Source organism: Apus apus, chromosome 2 (assembly GCF_020740795.1).
Source record: "Apus apus isolate bApuApu2 chromosome 2, bApuApu2.pri.cur, whole genome shotgun sequence".
In the NCBI taxonomy this organism is placed as follows: Eukaryota; Metazoa; Chordata; class Aves; order Apodiformes; family Apodidae; genus Apus; species Apus apus.
Window position 1 is genome coordinate 112521535 of NC_067283.1, and position 24235 is coordinate 112545769.

General features: G+C 38.1%; 1 protein-coding gene across 1 annotated transcript in view; it reads left to right on the forward strand.

The window, feature by feature from the left end:
• Positions 1-24235, forward strand: part of ASXL3 (ASXL transcriptional regulator 3) — a 135490-nt gene that overhangs the window by 46429 nt on the left and 64826 nt on the right. The window contains exons 4-5 of the mRNA XM_051611836.1: positions 11872-11980; positions 13303-13414. Of these exons, the coding sequence (XP_051467796.1) occupies positions 11872-11980; positions 13303-13414 (221 nt within the window). The remainder of the gene's footprint in view (positions 1-11871; positions 11981-13302; positions 13415-24235) is intronic.

Sequence of the window (24235 nt, forward strand, 5' to 3'; positions counted from 1 at the left end):
GTTTTGGCCTCACCCTAGGGAATTGCACTCTGGTCAAGGTGCGGAGTTGCCAGGAGAAGGAGCTTTGGGAGGGATTAACAGACTTTGGAGCACAAGAGGGGACAAACAGGAGATCAACAGGATCTTTGCAGAGGCAAGAATCAAGGCTCTGCAATGTGAAAAAGAGATGGCTAGAAAGGATATTGGAATGAGCTGTGGATAGAGACTCCTGAGATAGGGCAGTTGGAAATTTGGAAATTGCCAGAAGTCATAAATTTGGCATAATTTCCCATAGTATCTTCAGAGTCAAATTGGTGAGATAGTAACTCAATAAGTGGACAATAAGGTGGATGAAAATTTGCCTGAACTGTTTCAATCAAAGGTGTTACAGTGTCACAGTATCATTCAAGATCATTGAGTCCAACCACTACCCTAACTCTGCCATGTCCACTACTAAACCTGTCACCACATCTGTCTTTTTAGATGTCTCCAGGGATGGTGACTCAACCACCTCCTCAGCCAGCCTGGATCACCAAGTCCAATTCCTGCCCCAGAAAAGGACAACCCCAAAGTTCACACCATGTCCCTGAAGGCTTTGTCCAAATGTTTCTTGAATATTGTCAGGCTCGGTGCCATTACTGCTTCCCTTCCCCTGTTCCAGTGCTCCACCACCCTCTGGGTGAAGAATCCTTTCCTAATGTCCAACCTAAACCTCCCCCTGCACATCTTCCTACCATTCCCTTGGGTCCTATTGTTGGTCACCAGGGAAGAGTATTCTTTCTGGAATTCGAATTTCCTAGTACAAGAAGGAGATTAATATGCCAAAGTGAAGTCCAGTGAAGGTTCACCAAGATGACTGGAGGGCAGAGTATATGATGTATGAGAAAAGGATCAGAGAGGTGGACTTGTTCACACAGGAGAAGAGAAGGCTCATGTGGGACACATGGCAGTCTGCTGTTCACTAATGGGAGAGTGTAGAGAAACAGAGCCAGGCTTTTTTTTTGTTGTTTTTGGAGGTTGCACAGTGACAGCACAAGAAGCAAGAATGAGAGGCGTCAGACACAAATTGGAACATGGAAAATTCTGATTTGATACTCAGGAAAATGCTTTCTCAATGAGAGCAGTTAATCATGGGAGGAGGTTGTCCAGAGAGGCCATGAAGTGTCCGTTCCTGGAGACAGCACAGAGCTTGACTGGACAAGGCCCAGATCCAGATGGCCCTGCTTTGAGCAGGAGGTTGGACTAGATGACTTCTAGAAGTTCCTTCCAGTGTAAATCAGGCTACGATTATATGACTGTGAACCTTGGTGAAGGTGAATGTTCTTTCAAATAGCTGTAACATTTTTTGGGGGATGGGGGTGTATTTTTATTTTGCATTTGACTAACCAGTTATATCTCAGTAACACACAAGATACTCTTGAATCACTACAGAGAAAGTTGTGGAGACTGGCCTATTAAAAAGCCAAAGAACTTGGGATAACTTCGTAGAGGGTCCCTAGTGTAGGATGATTGTATTTTAGAGGCCAAAAGGCACTCAGTGATTACTTTGTCTTGTTCAGCATAGTCACTTTACTTTCCACCTTAATTTTTTTTTTTTTAGGAGTAAGCTTCACCCAACTTGAAGCCAAGAATATTTGGAAGGGTGGGGTGTGGGTTTATTTATTTTATACATAGCATATTTTGTGGCAATGTTTTTCTTGGATTTAGTACATTTTTGATTGTAGCACACTCATTACTTCATTTTTCTAAACATATGTATTTAAAACCCACAAGGGCCTGTGAAATCTGATACTAAAATAAGACATATGTATCAAAACCATCGTTTCTTTCAGACAGCAGTTTTTTAACCTCTACTCTAGAGTTCCTTTCTTGTAGCAAGAATTATTTTTTTACTTTATAATTTTATCCTTCATGGTGATCATTAATAATAGAGCAAACTATGACAAATGTACTACTGCTTTTTAATGAAATTAGTTAAAACTAGTAAAAGGAAATATTTTATTAAAAGAGAAAAGAAAAAGTATATGTTCTTGAATAGGAAGTAGCTGTCAGAGAGAACTGTATTATTAGACCAGTACAAGAATTTGTTACAGAAAGAAATCAAGTAGTTTCTTTCATGTGGTGTTGAATGAGGAAGGTGTTCTCAGTATAGATGACACCTTTGCTGTCATGGCCAGCTCTGATGCATACTGATTTCTTGTTCTTCTGGGATGTTTTTCTTCCTGGGACACTTTTCTTTTAGGATGATTTCAAAAAGTATTCTTTAATCTTTACATGTGTCTTTCATGTGGTTTGTTCATTTGTTTTTGTTTGTTTATTTTTGCATGTGGTTTTATTTATTTGGTTTTTTTAGTGTTGTTTTTTTCTTGTATTATTTGTACTACATCTAACGAAATGCTAGGGACTCAAGGTACAGCGATACTTTTACTCTATATCCTGTATTTGAAATTTTTCTTCATGGAGAATAAAAACCTGGGGTTTCCCCAGGTGTTTGGAACACAGGAAAGTGTAAATATACTCCATAAAACTCGTATTCTCATTTCCTTTCTGGTCATGGAATGCTTGCTGCCATATGTGAATATAATTTAAGGAGGTGTCATGGTGTTTCAAGCATACTTTTCAGAACATTCAAGATATTCAGAGACCTACTCAGAGGCGTGACCGACAAAAGGGCAAGGATAATCAGCAAAAGTAAGGGGAAGTCATATTAAAATTTCAGGCAAGCATGTTTGTATCTTTCTGTCTGCAGTTTATAATGGGGTATTGATATGATGATATGTACACTTTTTTTTTTCTTCTCAAATTTTTCTGCTATACTGGTAGCATCTTGTTTTCAAATACATTATAAAGTTAAGAGTAAACTTGTATCTCCACAGGAAATTTTTCCTTTGATAAGTTTTTTCTTTTAATTTTTATATATTTTCAGGGGGAAATCCATGACAATAACTCCGTAAAATTCTGTTCAGGAACACTTTTAAGCTTTACACATGTTCTGAAACTTTAGTATGTAAGTGCTTTCTTGTGAGAGAAAATAGTTAAAAATCCAACCAAACAAAAAAGTAACAAAACCAAAGAAAAACAAACAAACAAACAAGCAATCAAAACCAAAGAAAAACAAACAAACAAACAAAAAAGCAATCAAAACCCAAGGCAAAACAAAGCAAAAAAAAAAAAAATAGTCCTCCCTGGCTTAAGGAGTATTGAGATTTGCAATGAACTTTAGTTCCTGGGGATTTTAATTTTATTGTTTTAGACAAGTTGTAATAAAGCTACTGTTGCTGTTCATCACCAGGTTTGACACCATCAGTTTTTCCAGGCTTCTAGCACTAGGAGATACAGTACACTTTGCTCTAGATATCAAGAAGATTCATTTTCAGTGTTATAGGGTACTAGAATCATGGAATACAAGGATCATCCGGTCCAAGCTTTCTTGGAAAAACCAGTCTAGACAAAATGGTCAGCTCAGCTGAATCTTAGAAATGTCCCGTGTTGGGGAATCCACTTCCCTGGCATTAGACCGCTGAGTACTCTAGAGGTAAGGGAGGAAGTGCTGAAGTTGATTGAAATGTCTATCAAAGGCCAATGTACAGGGCAGAGGGAAAAAGTATCAGGTATACTGTGGTGCTGCAATACAGCTAACAGATTAAAAAAAGCTACATCTATGCCATCATTTGCAAAAGTGAGCCAAATTCTTAGCTACTGAAAGGGAATTGGGATAAAATTTTATGAGTAGTCATGCATGAGAGTTTTCCTTTACGAAGAAAACTAAGTATCATCTTAGATTGTGTGGTCAGTTAGTCCCTTGTGTCTGACTGTGGGTGAATGCAGCCAGTCTGGTGAACTCTCAAAGAAACAAACCAGTCTTTCCTTACCGGTGTTCCCTGTTGTTTTGTCATGTTTGCCTTCAGCTAATAGTTTCGCCACTTGTCCACCCTGGTTTTTACATCATGATGTGTGGCTAGAGGTTTATTGTGCTTGTGCTGTATTGTGTGTGCTAATACCACGTAATCAGTGTGTACAATGGCTGGGTATAGATGTAGGAAAGGCTCATGGAGAGATTGGTTCATGTAAGACGATCCTAGAAGTGGTAGAAATAGTCTTAAGGGTAGTGGCACAGTCTCCAGTATTTGTTTATTATGTATATCCTTTCACAGAAGACTTGAATAATCGTTGTGTGTCTCTTCGGGTGGCTGCTTTGACAGCGTTGTTTAATGCTTCAGAGGCAGTCTGGCAAGAGATGGAGGACACCTGTTAGTTCTGTGAAAGCAGCTTCACTTCCATCTCCTTCCCTCATTCCAGGTTTGGTGAATTCAAAATGTGAAACCAAACTAGTTGAGTTTGTAAATGGGATTTCCTGCTAAGGAATGCAAAAATACCCTTTCGTGATACCTGGCTTGAATTTAATTCCTCTCTTGTAATTCTCCATATAATTTCACCTTTGACAGCCAACAAAAAGATTCAGTTTCTTGGTAATGTATCAGAAACTTTAGTCATTGGTGATTCCAGCTGCATGTAATGCCTTCACAAACTACAAAGGGCAAGGTTCAAGTTCATCACTGTTTTCTTCTGCTTTAGATACTTGAGATTGACTACTTTGTTTACCTTCAGTGGAAGATGATAAGTAAGTTCTGCTAGTTTGTGAGACAGACTCAAGGTATCTATGATGCATGTGTTACATTTTAGCACATCTGTACTGGTCCTTGTTCTTTCCATCATGCTTGCTAATAATATTCTAGCCTTTGTCTTCATCTGGTTTAGAAAAACAAGAAGAGGGTTGAGGATGAAGTGATGTTGGCATTGTATATAATGGGTCTTTTTCCCTGTTGTCTTCTGGGATTTGTTTGCAGTCTGGGAGACTACAGTCAAACCAGCTGTACCAGCCTATCTTGTCTGATAGCTGTGAGTTTTCTGGCTTACCTGCTCTGCCCAGGAATAGTAGTTGTGTCTGTGGTATTTGAAGGCTTAAAATCAGATGCTACATGTGGAGCATCAGTATGACCAGAGATGTAAAATTTACTTTACATTTACTGCCCAAATGAGAACAAAACTGATGGTCATTTTGGCTAATGAGGATAAAATTTATTTAAAACAAGCTTAAAATACAGATTTATTTGTTTTAAGAATTGTCTTTTAATCTTTGTAATACAATTAAAGATCCAATTGCAGGAGCTTTTATTAGGAATAAACCTTAAGTATAATTTATTCAAACTTCATAAATGTTATTCTACCTGTATGCACTTCAGTTCATATAAAACTTTAACAAACAAACATTTAAAGACTTTATTTATTATGACTTTATTATTTAAGTGATTAAGACTTCAGAACATAGTTTTGACAGTCACATCAGCTGTAGGTATCAGGAGTGTTTTTTGTAGTTCTTATTCGGAGTCCCTTTAAACTTAATAAGATGAATAAAAACTTTGTGTGAGTCTTTATGATCTACCAGCTGTACAGTTTCACTAGTCTTTATATAAAAATTGTAGATTATTCCCTAGCTGCCTACCACCCACTTAAAAAATATGTTTTTATTATTTAATAAATTATGTTGGATATGTAATATTTCAAAACTCTCCTTTTTTCTTTTTTTATCCAACACATCTCATGTATTTTTGTTCAGCATTTAAAAGTGATTCTTTCAATAAAATTCCATTTTCTTTCAAAAGGTGACTTAACAGAAGTAAGCATACTTGTACTGATTTAGTAAATAAAATGTCATGGTTATTTTGACATCAGAAAATAAGCCTTAGATTAATTTTTATTAGTTAGATAATTGCTGAATGCATTTATAGTCTCCCAATTAAAAAGTACTGTTATATTAAATCTCTACTTATTTGGGTTTATACTAATCATTTCAAGCAATGAATGAATTTACTTTGCAATAGGAAAATAAATGAAGAAAAATCAGAAGGAAGATTTGAATTGATTGTTCAAATAAAATTTAGTTTGATAATTGGTTAAATTGGTTTTGTTTGTAATAATGTGTTTAGTACATGATTTTGCTGTCTGTTGAAAGAAGGATGGCTCTGAATGAAATTTTACCTAGAACACAGTGGATGAGAAAGCAAGTATACTGCTTGTGGTCTACCTTTGAAGGGATCTACAAAATAACCAGGGAAGAGAGGACAGTGGGGACTTCATCAGCATGTGGTTTGATTTGCTTAGACTGACTTGAAGCTTTTATTGCTGAAAAGCTTGTTGATGGTTGGCAGGAAATCTTGCACTCATCAGCATTGTTTTCAGCCATTTACTCTGTGCTCTCTGCTTCCCTCTGTGCCAAGGGAAGGATTCTATGCCTGTACCATTTGAATACAGTAAAATATCTGGGTTGTGTTTTTTCCTGTCTTCTGTTCACTGAACCTCTCCTGCTTCTTTCTCATGAACCTGGGTTGGAAGGGCTTTCCTTGGCCTCAGTGCTGCTGCAGCACTGCCAGCTCAGTCAAGCAAGGCTGGGAGGAAGAGCGGCTCTAGGGTGGTCAGTGGCAGTTTGCCTGTCTTCTTGATATATAGGACAGCTATCTTCTTGATACATAGGACATCTATCTTCTTGTCTTGCTATTGCTGCCTAGGTTCCTGGTGCTTTTGTGTGTCATTCCCAAGCTTGGTCATGGCTACAATCTTGTAAGGCAGGTTTAGATATTTTGCTGGCATACGATAGCAAGACCATGGGCACACGGATCCATGGAAACTATGGGAAAGCTGCTGCTTTGGCTGCATCACACCAGGCATCCAGGACTGCCTGCATGGCTCTGTGAAACAACACTTCAGCAAGCAGCATGCATCTGGACGTCTCTAGTCAATTCTTGAGCATTTCTGGCTGCTCTGTACATTGGGAAAAGTATTTGTAGGGTATATGGTTAACCTCAGGCTTAAATAATTTTATTTTTTTTTTTAATTAAAGAGATAAAGAATCCTAGGGTACAGTGCTGTATGCATGCTGAAGAAGTCATTCAATACAAACGCTGATATTGGGACAGTTTCCAGTATATGTACCAGCCAGTACTGGTGCACGTTTGATCTTCTGATGAAGGTCATTTTACACACTTCCCTCTTCTGTTCTGGTGTTGATTAAAAAACAGCTACATTCAGAATTTTAGACTACCTGTGAACTTTCTTTTTGTTCCCCCAGTGGCCACAAAGAACATTTATCTCCATTGTCTTCCAACAGCCTTTTACATTTTTCTGAAAAATTGCAATTACGCGTGCTGTTTTCTGCACCACACTGTGTTTTCTACAGCCTTCCCTCATAAGTTTTTGTTTCTTTATCTATTATTACTCTTGTTCTTCTTTATACTTTTTGCCTATATTTCTCTTTAAATAGGCCTAGAATTTGATAGATATGCACTAGCAGTGGTCTTAAGAGAATATTCATCTTGTACATCTCTTGGCCAACAATCTGGCTGACACATACTGTTACCTTCTGATCCATTTCACTGCTGGTGTCAGTCCCTTCAACTTACCAGGAAAATATGCATTTTCTGGATTTGATTTTGTGTCCCATCGTATTGCACTTAGCATTTCTTTTGATTGAATTTCATATTTTTTATTTTAAATGCTGTCTCCAATTCATCACGGTATTTTTTACTTCAGGGCCTTTCTTCCAGAGAGCTTAAATAAACCTCTCCCCAAGTTGGTGTAACTTGCAAGCATTATAAGCATATTTTATTCTATGTGACTTTGTATCAAGTCTAGAAATTCCTTTTGAAGCCTTTTGGTTTTACTTTGTTTCCAGCAGTGAGTAAAAATTGTTGCTCCCTTGTGACTATTTATGGATCTGTATAAAACAAGCAGATGATCTCAAACAAATAAATGGCAATCACATTTATGACAGATAAGTGCTCCTCTTACAGCAGTTGCTGTTCAGTTTGGGAATGTATCAGGGACCCTTATAAGCTCTGGGGGAGGGCTACGAGCAAATGTAAGGGGGCTGTGGCTGAAATGCTGCCTGCTGCAGGACCGGAGGTGCCTTGTCTGTATAGTGTCGGGAAATTTTCACTGTCTGGACAGGTTGGCTTTAGCCAATTTATTTTCCATATTTAAAACATTTCAATGTTTTTGCCAAGATCATAATTGTTTTCTCTTGGCAAGCAGTCTTGAAACACCATTAGAATTAAAAGAATAACCATAGAAGTTTTGGGGGCTTTTCTAACAAAACTGTGTTTGAGAAATTTACAATGTAAAAATAAGTTGAGTTTTTACTGGTGTCTGTACACACTTTGTAGGATTGCGAGGAGGGTGGAGGGGAGAAAGTCACTTAAATCTGTCCTTCCCCTACAAGTTTTTGCAGAGCTTTGTGTACAGAGGGACTGTGTAGTCCGGCATTTTGATTTAGGTAACACGGTCTGCATGACCAGTAGAGGGAGCCCAGAATCACAAAATATTGGAGATACCTCTGACTGGGAGACTTGGGGTGAGAAGCTTGCATGGAAATTTTGTGATTGTATTTAGAAGGGTATGTTTATTACTACCAATTTAGAGTGATTCTGGAGAGTAACATTTATGGAATATTAAAGTGTTTGATGTCTTTTAAGTGATCAAATTGTATGAACGACTTTTATATTGGAAAGCTAATCAGTAATTCTTTCTCTTTCCTTTATTGCTGGTTGTTGTGACTTCATATCAACTTTACAGAAAGTAAGTAACTTTTAATTTTTTAAAATCTTTCTGAAAGTGCATAGGTGTAGGTATACTACTTGTAGGTATGTATATATGTAAATGCATATAATAATAACCATACAAGCAGAAGGTGATCAGTCTTAAAGACATACTGCTACAGAGGGTAACTCCCGTATATAAATAACTTCTATAATACCCCAATGATTTAAACCAATTTCACCCCAAAAATGATAAATAGTATGAAAGTTCTGCATCTGATACCTGTAAATGATAAACATATTCCTAGCATGTAGACTATGGCAAAAAACTTGCAGCATATTGGTTTAAAAGATGTTATAGCTCTAAAAATTCACAGATATCAAGTTACGAAGTAGAATGCTATTGTATCCAGTTTAATTTATCTGAGTCAAAGTTAAACTAATTTCAAGTGTTTCAAGAACTTGGGCCAAACTGTGCCATTTTTCACATTCAAAGATACTCAGCCTTATATTTGTCAGTCCTTGGCTGCTGTATTAATACATGCCAGCAGCTCTGAGGAGAATGAGTATGTCCTCAGGCTGCAGGAGAGTTTAAAAAGCATGCAATAAGTAGTATGGATCCCTCAGAAACTGCTCTATGATTCAGACATCAGTCTGCATCATGGGATCTTTGATTGCTGGCTTTTCTAAGTGCAGTCCCGTGGGTTGTGATAGCATGTATTTCAAGTCTTTCCAGCATCCCTTGTGGATAATGTTTGGGAATTTCAATACAGTGTTTTAAGGATTCCTGTGTTGACAGAAGAATAGGCAAATCATTGGTTAACATGGATCAAAATTGCAGCGATAAAGGACACTGTGAAATTTCAGTTTGAGCTGCTAGCTTGAAATAAATCCTGTCCTACAGTGTCCAGATTATAATTTAATTTGCAACTTAAGTATGTGTGGTTTGTTTTGTGCCCATTATAGACATACGCAATTCCAATTTTCAAGAAGGGTGGATATAGCTCTTTGCTTGCATGCCAAATTATGTAGGAATTGCAGATATCTGTATGAAAGAAACATAACAGTAGTGAAAGTACTTCTTGGCTCAGTAGCTGATACGGATTGCTTTGTAAGTCAGAGAGTAGATTCTATTGTCCACTTGCCAGTTGGCTAGACTTGGAAGATTAAGATATCTGCTATGAGCACAGTAGTCATCATGAGATATTGCCAAATGTTCTGTTTTGGGTTCATTCATCTTGTATCATTTTAATTGGTTAATAATATCTAAAAATAAGCGTGGAGTCAGAGTATTTGCATCAGTATAGGAAAAGGATGCAAATCTTTCATACATGCACACAGTTTTCTTTCTTGATATATTGAGTTTGTCTTCCATTGCACAGTCAGCAAGTTCTTTCTGTCTTGCAGAGAAAAGTCTTAATCTGTGATAATGTTTCACTGAAAAGATCCAAGACTGAGAGTCAAAATTGCTTTATGTTATGTATATTAACATATGGAAGAAATTACAAAACCAGAATTGCTCTATTAAGCACTTTCTGCCTTTGCTTGTCAAACATTAATACAATAAGGAAAATGTGTAAAGAGAAGTATCCCACTTATTCCAAAAGTAGTTAAAGTGATCGTTAAATTCAATTGAATATTTTAATATTTTCCTTGCTACTGCTTGCAGTATCATTATATTTTTAGCATATTTAGTTTTCTATGCTCTTATAGTATTATAACAAAACCAAATGTGGAATTGGTTTTATTTGCAGGAGGGGAGAAGAAGCAACAAAAACTTGTCAGAATTTTCATATTGCATGATTACATTTAGAATATTAATAAAATTAGTATCTGATGTGTTTATCAACAAGCAGCTTTTTTACTTGTACTTTTTTATTTTCAATGTAGTAATGTGATGCATTAAGTGACCAACAGTAAATAAACTATCTTGGATAGGTCTTCCTGTCCTGAGAACACTTTCAAGTTTAAATTTTACTGAAAGAGCAATTACCATACTATCCATCTTACCATTATTTTAATACACGTACAATAAAGATTAATTTTATTGTAACAGAGCCATGGAAATCAACAGAAAGCATCATCATATGAAAGATGACAATTTAAGTCCAGTTTTATTAATTTATAAAAAAATTGCATTTTTCAAAAAAGATTGGATGTTATACTATAAAATAGCATAATAAAGAACAGTAATTTTTGATGGACTTTTGAAGCCTTGTTCCTGGTTTATCGTTGAGTATATAATTAATTCTGATATACTTAGCAACACACTTAATTTAATGCACAGGCATTGTTCCACTTAGCCAAGTGGAATGTATTTACGTGGCTAAAGATAAGCATGCGTGCAGGCTGGGGACCCCAGGGAAGAAGCACAGTTTCAGATTCAGTCCCTGAGTACACTATGTACCTTAGTCAGTAAATGGGGGCAGGATCTTATAGTGCATCTATAAATCCTATACTTTAATTTTTAAATTAAAATAAAATCCATTTATGACTACCTTCTTCCCCACTGTTTCTAAGATCATCTTGTCAGAATAGTGTAAGTGTAGCTAGGGTAGAAACATTTGCTTCTTTTTCAGATGCAAGCCTGCATATTTTGCAAAGACATATCTGTACAAGGGCTCTTTTTTTTTTCTTAATGTGTTGTATTTCTTAAATAGTCCCTTAACATGCACTCCACAGTGGTGTTATAATTACTACCTAGATTATGTCAATCTCTTAATCTCTAAAACCACTCTAATTAGAAAAGATAGTGCTTCATAGAAGGTACAAATGTGCTTGTATTTATGGATAGTAATGCATGTTGACCATGTTAAGCCAGAAGAAAGCTTAACTATATAACACTTTTAATTTTAAATGTGGCTCTTTATTATTCTTTTGTTGCCTTTCATCCTATGGGATGCAGCTGCCCTTGAACTTGGTACTGTTTTGATCATTCGTGTGCAGCAGCCGCATTGTCTGCAAGATTTTAAAAATGAGGCTTCATGGTGTTATTTACGAAGTAATTTCACATAAATATTTGGACTTTGTTTCTCTTCGAATGTGGAGCTGGTTGCTATATGAAGAAAAACATAATTATAATTCACAGACTTTTTGCCTCGAGCCTAAGGGACAGATGCATATGATTAAGTTTGAAACTGGCCTGTTATTGTAATGTAGATGTTTTCAGGGTCGAGAGAAAAAAAAAAAAAAAAAAAAAGGCAAAAAAAAGCCAGGCAAGCATGACTTTTTAAAAAAAATGACCAAGGGAGTAGTTTTACAAGAGGCACTCAATCTTGGACTGCACAATTTTATTTTTCAGTGGAACCTCTCCATTAGCTTGCCTGAATGCAATGCTTCATACTAACACTCGTGTAGGTGATGGAACATTCTTCAAAATCCCTGGGAAGTCGGGACTCTACGCTCTCAGAGTAAGTTAAAATTTTGTATATGGAAAGTACATAGTGCTATTAATTCATCTTATGAATGTCTCAATAGATATAAAGGTAAACAGATTAGATTATTTGGAGAGGAAATGACCTGATAGTCCTTCTAACTGCTTTCAGATGTCTCTTAAAAGGATTTATAATGAAAGTAAGCATTGAATGTTTTATCCTAGAAAGCGTATGTATGTTCCTGAATTTGGCATACAGTATAAAAAACATGTAGCTTAACTAAAATGCTGTTTTTGTCAGAGTTGTTCACAAAAAGGCCTTTGTTTCATGAGCAGTGAGCTCAAGAGGATCACTGACTTTCTTATTAAATAATTGTATTAATGTTTTAGTTTTGAATAGTGCAAAATTATTTGCAAATCTAATATATATCAGCTTTTAGTTTACAAGTTGCATCATTCCTTTTGAGAAGGAATGTAATTATAGAGATAGAATTTTACCTTTATGCTGTTTCTATTCCTTTTTCTCTTTATTTTTCTTTTTTGGTATGTATATGATGATTTCTGTGGGTGCAAATTTTTTTTTGCTGTACTTGATCAGACTTAGAGGGGCTTCACAACAGGAGTGGAGGAATGTGAGGCAGAGGTGAGAAACATGAATGTGAGATTGTGTTTGGCAGTCTAAATGTAGCCAGTTAAAATTTTGGGCTGGGGGAAAGGGTCTTTTGTAATTAATTTGATGTAAAAGTTTGTTAAAAATAGAACTATATAAAATTGCCTGCTTCCACTATCTAAAAAAAAAAAATGTGTATCTGAGGTAGAATGAACAGTTTTCAGAAGATCCATTTCGTAATTTACTGAAACAAATGCTGGTTGTATTTCTTTAAAACGGGAGATATTCTTGGCACAAATCCAGGTATTCAGAATCACTCCTATGCTTGTAAGCTCCAGGTTGCTTCAGCTATCTGAATTCAGGAAACAGGCAAAGGCAGAAAAGAAACATTAAAGGATTTGTGTTTTGCTGCAGTGCTGTGGACACTCAAGTGGAAAACTAGGATTTTTAACAGCAAAACAAGTCTGTTTCTGTTAAAAAAAAGAAAAAAGTGGAAGATCTGGCATTTTATTTGACTTTAAAAAAAAATAGTATGTTATGACTTCACAAAATAGTTTGCTTTTGCTTTGCAAGTTGTTTCATGATGGTTTGTTTTTATGTCTTTCTCTGAAGTAACTCAAAGCGTATTTAATTTTATTCTGTTTTTTGAAATGCAAGCATGAGAGTACACTGCAGTATTCTATTTTTGGAGATGCAGGAGGATCATGGTTGATTTTTTTCCTGTTAATTTTAGTTTTCTTTTTAACTAGAAAGAAGAATCAACATGTCCTACTGATGGAACATTGGATTTAGGATGTGATTCTGAGTTAGATGGCACTGAAATGGCTGAGACAAACAATAATAATGGAGAAGGAAATGGTGGTAGGTGTTTTAATTTCAATATTAGAGGGCATATTTTTGGAAAATAAAAAGTACGTTCACTTAAGATTTTCACGGTGTGATTTCTAAACAGTATAAGTAGTGCTTTGTACTCAGTGGAACTGCTTTGAGTCACTCCCCTCTCTTTTCTGGCCTTTCAAAGAGATCAGGAACACCAAGTGCCTTTATTTGACTTCCATTAAAAGACAAAGAGTAAGTAGTTGGGTTGTTGGGTGTATTTTGAGTAGCCCCACAGCTAAAGAGTAATTTGCTTTACTGGGCTTCAGACTTGCAGTTGTTGGACAGACATCTCACTGATTTCAGTGTGGGAGTGTGGGCTTGATCCCTCAGTAGAGTTCTGGGCACAGGACAAAAGTTTGTTTTGTTGGTTTTTTTCAGGTAGAGATTCACTGGAGTGCAGTGTTGATATAAAGACATGTTGAAGTAGCAAATCCTGTGCATTTTTGTGTCTCTGAGATAATGACAAACTGAAACATTACATGAACTTGAAATGACAGCCTTAGAAATAACTTTTCTTTTTGAGAGGTAATAATTGCTCATCAAGAAAACTCAGTTCTTCAGTCATCTACAATTACTTGCAAGTAATAGAAATGAATGCGCTTCTCATTAAAACTACACTAATGTATTGCTTATTAAGTGAATACTTTGTACAAAAATCAGCCCTCACAGGACCTTGGAAATAAGGCTTTCCTTGATTGGTTGTTCTTTTCTGCTGCTCCCTCACAACCTGTCCCACTGCTGGACCGCAGCCTACTGTCTTAGCTGTCTTTGTATATGAGAGGGTGCCCTTTTAACAACTAGGACATGAAAAGGCCCAGCTCATGTTGTTTTGCTACAGGCTTCCTTTTCGATCTTGAGCAACGTACTTAGCCTTCATGCAGCACCTGTATAGGACTGGTACTTCTGTTTCAGTGTTGCTTGCAAGCAGCACTGAAAAATCACAACTGGCTCAGTGATAGAACAGAACAGCCTAAGACAGGTTTTTGCGGTTCTAGTGGTGAAGTTTTGAAGCTCCTTGGAAAAACAAGAATTATTAACTGGCTCTGCTTCTTAATTTTATTTGATATATTATGTCTATAACTTAACAGAGTCTGCCTATCTATGTGCTTATGTGGTATGTATTGCATGTATAAGTGAACACACATATTTGTAGTTCTTCAACAATTCTTGTCTGATACTCAGACAGTTTGTTGATGTACACTTCCCTAAGTTGCAGGAAGAATACAGCAGTGAAAAGCAGTGTAAATACAGTTACAGGTAGGAAAGCAAAAGTTAATGTTACTTGCTATAATCAAACAAAAATCATGGCAAAAACCTGGCAATTATTTAGGAGTGGTAGGATGTAAATAAGGATGCCAGAATGCCAGAAGTAGAAAATTGCTGGGTTTTGACTAGGAGGAGGCTGCATACTATTTTCACAGTTTACAGTAATAAAAATAATTCTAGCACTTACAGTGACATAAAAGAGCAGCTGCTAAAATGAAGCATTTTTAAATATTTGGGGTAGAGAAGTAAATTACACATTGCTTGTTTTTAAAGCTAAGATCTTTCCCTCGTAATTTCATCTTTAACAAATACAGGAAAACTGTGATATATTTAACTTTTTGAAAACAAGACACTTTAAATTTTTTATGTCATGCAGTGGATATATTTAAAAACAATAACTATGATGGCAAGAGTGAGTATTGGGTAGAGAGAGATTGGTGCTGGATATCATCAATAAAGAAGTGAAGACAGCACATCTTATATCGGTCAGCTGATACAGAACAGTTTTGTCAAACATGTTTGATAATAGCTTTTCTTCAGGCTGAAATTTCTGTTGTTAAAGATATATTGATATATATGTAGAATCCTCTAAGTGATTTAATTTACAGTTTAGAATGCTTGGTTAAAAACAGCACCTTGTCCAAGAAATGCAACCAGTTTTAAGTGGATTGAAAATTACAAATTACTAGGTCTGCAAAGGCGTGGGAATGACCATCCAGAGTAGCTCTTTTTGCTCTTCTATTGAGGATGGGATTAGACCACTCTTCATTCAGTATCTTTGCCAATACGTTTTAAAATCCTCTTGATTAAATTAATTTATAATAAATAATAATATTGAGACTCCTCTTGCTTGTCTTGTAAATTATTACAGTCCATCAGTGTGATTTATTTTTTTAAACACTTTAAAGTTAAGGAAAAGGTCATATTTGCGCAGTGGAAACATATACTCAATAAATCAGTGATTCTGAAAAGCATTTAAGGATCACAACAGAAAACTGACCATGACTGAGATGCCTTTGCTAATTAGTCCAATGCAGTTCTTGAACTATAATTCTGGTAGTATTGATTAAAGAATATAGGCACAGTGTTTCCTTTGAGTATAGCACTAGTTAAATGATTACTAGTGTATGACTTTCATTATAGCTGTAAGAAATAATTAAGAAAAATAAGAAAGGATTTAGAAGAGAAATATAAGAACCCCTGAGTGAACAAATTTTGCACTGGGAAATTTAAGAGGGAAAGCCTAGTTAGTTTATGAGAGCTGAGGTGGTGACTTCATTGGTTTGTAAATATTTTAAATAAGGTATTTCTATAAAAAATATTTGGTGTAACAGACCAAATTTAACAATATCAGTTAAACTTTTCACACTAAAGCTGGGATTTTTTTTACCCTTCCAGAAAAGTATTCTGTCACATAAAAAATAACATCTGATTCAGTACAAAAAATATGAAATTCTCTGACTTGTGTTTTAGAAAAGGTCAATAGATAAAATGTCTCCTCCCTTCAGTCTAGTATGTGTGGTATCTAGGAGGATGGACACTGTTTGCACATTGTATTCTTAATTGCCCATCTGATTGCATTTTTATTTGCTATTTTTTCCACTATGGTAGAGACCAGAGGCCCCAGTTCTGTCAGAGTGATCAGAAATTGTTTAGCAAGAGTTTAGAAAGTGCTGCTTTAAAGTTAGCTGGAAACTGAGGATGAAACCCTAAGCAGCAGCCTCAGTCTGTTTGTGGGCTTTTAGATGTTAGTCTCCAGCTCTCAGAGTAAAAAGTACCAACTGACACTCAAACAGAGAAGAATTACATTATTCCCCAGCAGGCACATTTTTCCCAGTATAGATGCAGACTACTGAACACTTTTATTAGTGTAATAATATGAAAATTCCTCACAGTTGACAAAAGCTGTTACTCCACATCAGTATTGCTAAACTGACAACTAGAATGGCCACACCTCAGGATTTTTCAGATGCTGTGGAGAATTGTTTCTTTCCCCACCTTGTCTAAAGGCATATCTTAAACTTTTCAGACTACAGTTGATTTTGTTTGAGGTGGGGTTTCTGTGGAAGCTCTCTAGCAGTCTCATATCCTTTTATAAATTCAGTTTCCCTCAAATACACGGGCAACGTGAAAAGATGCAGTTGGTAAAAGAATTAAAATCCCAATTGAGCACACGGCAGCACAGAGCGGAGAGCGGCAGCGGCCTTCACAGGAAGCGGCGCGAGGGCAGAGAGCGCGAGGGCACGCGGTAGCTTTCTCAAGCATGGTCACAACACGCCCTAAAACCGTATTGAAAAAGGATATGGGAACTCAGACGGAGGTTCTGAGCAGGCACGCAGCTGTGCAGGTCTCTGACTGCAGCGAATGCCTGAGCTTGGCACTGGTACCAGAGGGAGCCAGTGGCACCGCGTGTGTGCGGTGTGAGCAAATCAGTGATCTCCTCAGGCAGGTGGTTAGACTGACAGAGGAGGTTGAAAGACTAAGAACTATCAGAGAATGTGAGAGCGAAATAGATTGGTGGAGCCAAACCCTGAGGCAAGGGCAGAAGGAAGAGGTTCTTGAACAAGTGATGGATCCCCTCCCTGCCTGTCATCAGACAGAAGGAGAGAACTTTAGGGACATGGAGGAATGGAGGGAGGTCTGTCCTCGGAGAGGCAAGCAAAAACCCTCCCAACCCCCTCTGCCCTCCGAATTGCCCTTGAAGAATAGGTATGAAGCCTTGGTACTTCAAGGACAGGAAAATGAAGTTGGAGTGATAGATTTGTCTAGTGAACCACCTAGGACTTGTTGCTCAGCTCCACGCCTTAGGACTTCTTCAACTAAGAAGGAAAGGAGGGTAATTGTGGTGGGTGACTCCCTTCTGAGGGGAACAGAAGGGCCCATCTGTCGACCAGACCCATCCCACAGGGAGGTCCGCTGCCTCCCTGGGGCTCGCATTAGAGATGTTAAAAGGAAACTCTCTAGTATTGTAAATCCCTCTGATTACTACCCACTGCTGATTTTTCAGGTTGGCAGTGACAAAATTATTACAAGAAATGTAAGGGCAATGAAGAGAGACTTCAGGGCCATGGGACAGCTAGTTAGGGGGTCTGGAGCACAAGTCGTGTTTGCCTCCATCCCTCCTGTAAGAATGGGTGGAGCGGTAAACAGGAAGAATTTACTGATGAATGAATGGTGCAGGGCTTTGGTTTTTTTGATCATGGGCTGCTCTATGAGACACCTGGCCTGATGGTGGCAGGTGAGATGCACCTGTCCCAGAGGGGGAAAAGGCTTTTGGGGCAGGACTTAGCAGGGCTCATTGAGAGAGCTTTAAACTAGATGTGAAGGGGGAAGGGGAGAAAACTGGGTCTGTTAGGGACAAGCCCAAGAGGAACATACCATGGCCTGAAGGAAGGTGGTCTAAGGAGGAGGATTTGGTCCTACCAGTGTGCTCTACTTGCTTCCTGAAATGCCTGTACACCAATGCACGCAGCATGGGGAATAAACAGGAAGAGTTAGAGGTCTGTGTGCGGGCTAAGGGTTATGATCTGGTAGCAATAACAGAGACATGGTGGGACAGCTCACACGACTGGAATGTGGCCATGGATGGCTATGTGCTTTTTAGGAAAGATCGGTCGGCGAAGCGAGGTGGTGGAGTTGCTCTTTATGTGAGAGAGCAGCTAGAATGTATTGAGTTTTGTGCAGGGACTGATGAGGGGCAAGTTGAAAGTCTGTGGGTAAGAATTAAAGGGCAGGGTGGTATGGGTGATACAGTTGTGGGGGTCTACTAGAGACCTCCTGATCAAGATGAGGAAGTTGATGAGGCTTTCTACAGGCAGCTGAAAGCAGCCTTACAACTACAATCCTTGGTCCTCATGGGAGATTTTAACTACCCCGATATCTGCTGGAAGACTTATACAGCCAGCCTTTCACAGTCTAGGAGGTTCCTCCAGTGCATTGACGACAACTTCTTAATACAAATGGTGGACAAGCTGACTAGAAGAGGAGCACTGCTGGATCTTGTGCTCACCAACAAGGAGGGCCTTGTTGAAGCAGTGGTGGTCAATGGCAGCCTTGGCTGCAGTGACCACGAGATGGTGGAGTTCAGGATCCTGTGTGGGAGGAACAGAATACCCAGCAGGACCAGAACCCCGGACTTCCACAGAGCAAACTTCGGCCTCCTCAATCAATTGTTAAGGGAAGTCCCATGGGACAGGGTGCTAGAAGGTAAAGGGGCTCAAGATAGCTGGTCAACATTCAAGGACCACTTCTTGCAAGCACAGGATCAGTGTGTCCGAATGGGTAGAAAATCTAATAAGGGAGCTAGGAGACCAGCGTGGTTAAAAAAGGAACTACTGGGCAAACTCAAGTGGAAAAGGAAAATCTATAGATCATGGAAGGAGGGGCTGGTCACTTGGGAGGAATAGAGGACTGTTGTCAGAGAATGTAGGGAGGCAACTAGGAAAGCTAAGGCCTCCTTGGAACTTAACCTTGCAAGTCAGGTTAAGGACAATAGAAAGGGCTTTTTCAAATACATAGCCAACAAAACTAATACCAGAGGCAATATGGGCCCACTGTTGAATGAGTTGGGTGCCCTGGTGACAGAGGATATAAGGAAGGCAGAGGTGCTGAATGCCTTCTTTGCCTTTGTCTTTACTCCTGCAGGCTTTCCCCATGAGCCCCAGTTTCATATAGCCCCAGATGAAGTCAAGATAAAGGAGGAGTTTGCCAAGGTAGATGAGGATTGGGTTAGGGATCAGTTGAGTAATCTGGACATCCATAAATCGATGGGTCCGGATGAAATGCATCCAAGGGTGCTGAGGGAGCTGGCGGAGGTCATTGCTAGTCCACTCTCCATCATCTTCAGTAAGTCATGGGTAACAGGAGAGGTGCCTGAGGACTGGAGGATAGCAAATGTCACTCCAGTCTACAAGGAGGGTAAGAAGGAGGACCCGGGTAACTACAGACCGGTCAGCCTCACCTCCATCCCTGGAAAGGTGATGTAACAACTTGTCCTTGGCACTATCTCTAGGCATATCAAGGAGATGGGGGTCATCAAGAGCAGTCAACATGGTTTTACCAAGGGTAAGTCATGTTTGACTAACCTCATAGCCTTCTATGAGGAAATTACTAGGTGGATAGATGATGGTAGAGCGGTGGATGTGGTCTATCTTGATTTCAGTAAAGCATTTGACACCGTCTCCCATAGCATCCTTGTAAATAAGTTGATCAAGTACGGGTTTGATGATCAGGCAGTGAGGTGGATCAAGAACTGGTTGAAAGGAAGAAGTCAGAGAGTTGTAGTCAATGGGGCAGAATCTAGTTGGAGGTCTGTGACTAGTGGAGTCCCTCAGGGGTCGGTACTGGGACCGGTGTTGTTCAACATCTTCATCAATGACCTGGATGAGGGTACAGAATGTACCCTCAGCAAGTTTGCTGATGACACCAAGCTGGGAGGAGTGGCTGACACACCAGAAGGCTGTGCTGCCATTCAGAGAGACCTAGACAGGCTGGAGACTTGGGCGGGGAAAAACCTGATGAAGTTCAGCAAGGGCAAGTGTAGAGTTTTGCATTTGGGGAAGAAAAATGTCATATACCAGTACAGGTTGGGGGCTGAGCTGCTAGAGAGCAGTGTAGGAGAAAGGGACCTGGGGGTCCTGGTAGACAGGAGGATGACCATGAGCCAGCAGTGTGCCCTTGTGGCTAAGAAGGTCAATGGCATCCTGGGGTGCATTAGAAATGGTGTGGTTAGTAGGTCAAGAGAGGTTCTCCTCCCCCTCTATTCTGCATTGGTGAGGCTGCATCTGGAGTATTGTGTCCAGTTCTGGGCCCCTCAGTTCAAGAAGGACAGGGAAGTGCTTGAAAGAGTCCAGCGCAGAGCCACAAAGATGATTAAGGGAGTGGAACATCTCCCTTATGAGCAAAGGGTGAGAGAGCTGGGTCTCTTTAGTTTGGAGAAAAGGAGACTGAGGGGTGACCTCATCAATGTTTACAAATACGTAAAGGGTGAGTGTCAAGAAGATGGAGTTAAGCTTTTTTCAGTGATGACCAGTGATAGGACAAGGAGTAATGGATACAAATTGGAGCCTAGGAGGTTTAAGATGAATATCAGAAAAAAAATTTTTACTGTGAGAGTGACAGAGCACTGGAACAGGCTGCCCAGAGAGGTTGTGGAGTCTTCTTCACTGGAGACATTCAAAACCCACCTGGACGCATTCCTGTGTGATGTACTCTAGGTGACCCTGCTCTGGCAGGGGGGGTTGGACTAGATCTTTCAAGGTCCCTTCCAACCCCTAGGATTCTATGATTCTATGATTCTATGAATTACTGTTGCTTAGGAAAATTATTACTGTAGTATCCTTTTGCCCATCAATAGGATGTTCTGTTCACAAAAAGCATTTGTCCCTGGGGTTTCTGAAGGCAGGGCTAATCCATCAGCCCTGGAGCACTGTTGATTAAGAATTGTCGCAAGTCACAATGATGTAACTGTAGAGGAGGTAGTAATTCCTACAGTAGTGTGACTTCCCTCATGCATCCCAACCCAAACATCCGTTCTGGCGTTTGCCCAAATATAAGCAATGTGCAACTCCTCTTGAGACACTCTGGTGTTCAGCACTTGCTGAAATTGTAAGCTCTTCAATTGCAGATGTGAAAGGGCAGAATTAATTTCTTAGGCAGTTTTCTTAGAGATAGTAGATGAAGTGATGGCTGATAGAGGATCAGAGTCAAGCTGTATTCTGAAATTTTGTCTTTGTAGCTACAGTGCTCTTGAATACCATGTGTTTTTTGGACTAGGACACCACTGTGGTAACTCCTGTAGTGAAGAATGAATATTCACTACTGTTTGAAACCTGAGTCCACATTTCAGTTCCTTTCCAGGAATGAAATTTCTGACAATTCAGGGAAACCTGTTATCCTTAGCATCTTTTCTCTTGGGAATAATATTCGATGATTCTGCTGAATATGTCCATTGCACATGGCAACAGTAGCGTTTGAGACGGGCTCTTCTAAAGCAGAAGGCTGATAACAGGGTAGCTCAAACATACAGATTTTGGATGACACATCAGAAGGAGACAGTTTTACACTTCATTTTAGTTTAATATGTTGTGTTTTTTCATCTCCACTCAAGTAGCTATAAAATAAAAATACTGTACCCAGTATCAAGTTTAACTTATGTTTGTTTCATTGGCACTGGAGAAGAATCATAAGAATAAGAGAATATGATGTGGAGTTTGAAGAACAGATCTTTCTCATCTGTATTTCTTTGCTGTACAGTAGAGTTAATGAGGCCTAGGAAACCAGTGGCTCAGTGATGATAGGTTGTATATTTTTAGTAGAAAATGTTGACTTCCTTTGGAATAAGAATGAACAGTTTTCAAAGCTATATGAAATGTTTGGGCTCAAAAGCATGCCGAGATTATAATGTGATTCAGTGTAAGCTATCAAGCTGATGTGGTACTTGATGTCTTTTGACAAAAAATACTATTGAATATTACTTATCATTTCACATTGCTAGTATTGCTTTTCAAAAATAATATTATAGTCACAGTAGTGCCCTTGATATATGCATCTGCTTTTGCTTGCATTGGCATACTTGCACAATTAACGCACTCCTGAATTGGTTTTCATTTTGAAGAGCTGATGGCAACAGTCGAGTTCTGAATTGTTCAAATTTTGTGAGTTGGGCTCTGGAGATCAAAGAGTGATGGAGGTGAATTACTGGATACATCTGTGTTGGCAAAGCGTGACCACTTATGTCAATACAAGTATAGATCTGTGTCACCCAAAGAAAATACTGAATTTTATGGACATTTTAGAGAGAGATTTTCTGTGCATGTTTTCCTAAGGGAGTTCTCCATTAATTTTCGTAGCTCCAGAGTGTGTGTATATATTTTGTGCTTGAAGTAGACTCTAGTCTTTAGCATATGGTAGCAATATTAGTTTGTGTTTTGTAATGTGGCCATTAGTAAACAATCCTTCTCATCTGCTGTGGTTTCTGTAACAAAGAAATGAACTGCTGTTGGTATTACTGGTTTGATTTTGAATCAGTATAGTCTGTCTGAAATTGGAATTAATTGTACTATTTATTTTGGTAAAATAAGCCGCTTAAAGCACTCTAGGAATTTTTCTGTCTATCTATACATCTGTTTATAATTATTCCTGAGAACTTTCAATTGCAGTAAGACAGAATAATTTTAAGTTGTATTCCTATAAAAATACTTTATTTGAAGAAAAACATCATCTAATGTCTTATATAGGTGTCCTGTTTCTTGGGTGGGGAAGGCAAAAGGTGATAAAAAATTACAGAGATAGCCTATAAAATCTGAAATTAAAAGATATCATTACTGCACTTTATAGATTATAGCCTTTCATAAGAATTACCAAAATTGGTCTTAGAAAAATGGAAGTTGTTAAAAACATTTTTAATATGCTCTTTTTGCTAACTAAGTCAAATTCTATCATTCATGTTAACACTCTCTGAACACTCACTAAGGAGGTCTTATCTTCAGAAACCCACCTGCTCTTCCAGCTCATAACCTAACAGTTAATGGCTGAATAGTTGGTTTTTGCTTTATTCCTTCAGTCAGCCCTGGCCCTTGAAGAAGCCAATTTAAAGAATGGAGCCTAATTATTCTCCATGAAAATGGAAATGCCTCCTGTAGGCTTAAAACTGCTGTTGTTCTCTTTTTCTACTGTAGTAATAATGGTGAATCCTCTATTTGCTACCCAAATATTTTTCTTTCATCTGTTACTTTCTTCCAGGGTTCTTTTTCTCTTCCCCAGCATCTACTTTATTTTTAGCATTCTTTTCTGATAAAGCTTCTCAAGCCAACATAGATCTGGTAATATGCATGCATCTTCAGTGCTTATGGACAAAGAAGTTGCACCTTTTCAAAGTTGGATGTATGCACAAAGATCACTGGCTCTTCTTGAATTTGTTTGTCTTTTACTGTGTTCTTTTATTTCCGTAGCAGAAATGCCTGCACTATTGTTAAGGCTTTTTTATTATTATTATTATTAGGACCATCAGTGTTCACTTCAAACACATTTTTCTGTCATCTTCTGACTCATTCAAGAAAAAGAATTGGACTTCAAAAATTAACAAAGAAATAAATGCAATTTTCTGTGGTCTCAGGCATTCTGTTATAGTGAGATTTTGGCACAGATTGATTTAAATTACTACGTTGCACAACATGTTTTAAAGAATGCATTTATTAATTTTCTCATGTTTCTATTTCATTTCTTACAGAAAAGCAAATTAATAATGGTTTGTAAATGATATATTTTTATCTTCTGAATAAAGCCTGTGTATCAATTTTAGCATTATTTTTTGCTAATAAGGTGAATAGGCTGTGTAACTTATTAAGTAATTAAATAAATTAAGATAATGTGTTTAGATTTTTGATCTTTGTATCTTTGTATCTTCTACTTTTTTAAAATAGGCAATGATATCTCTTATTTACTGGATGGTTAGGTTTATAGCCATGATTTGTGTCAAACTGGTTTTTAATGCTAATTTACTTAAAACATGGAAAACAATATTTAAAATAGCTTCTT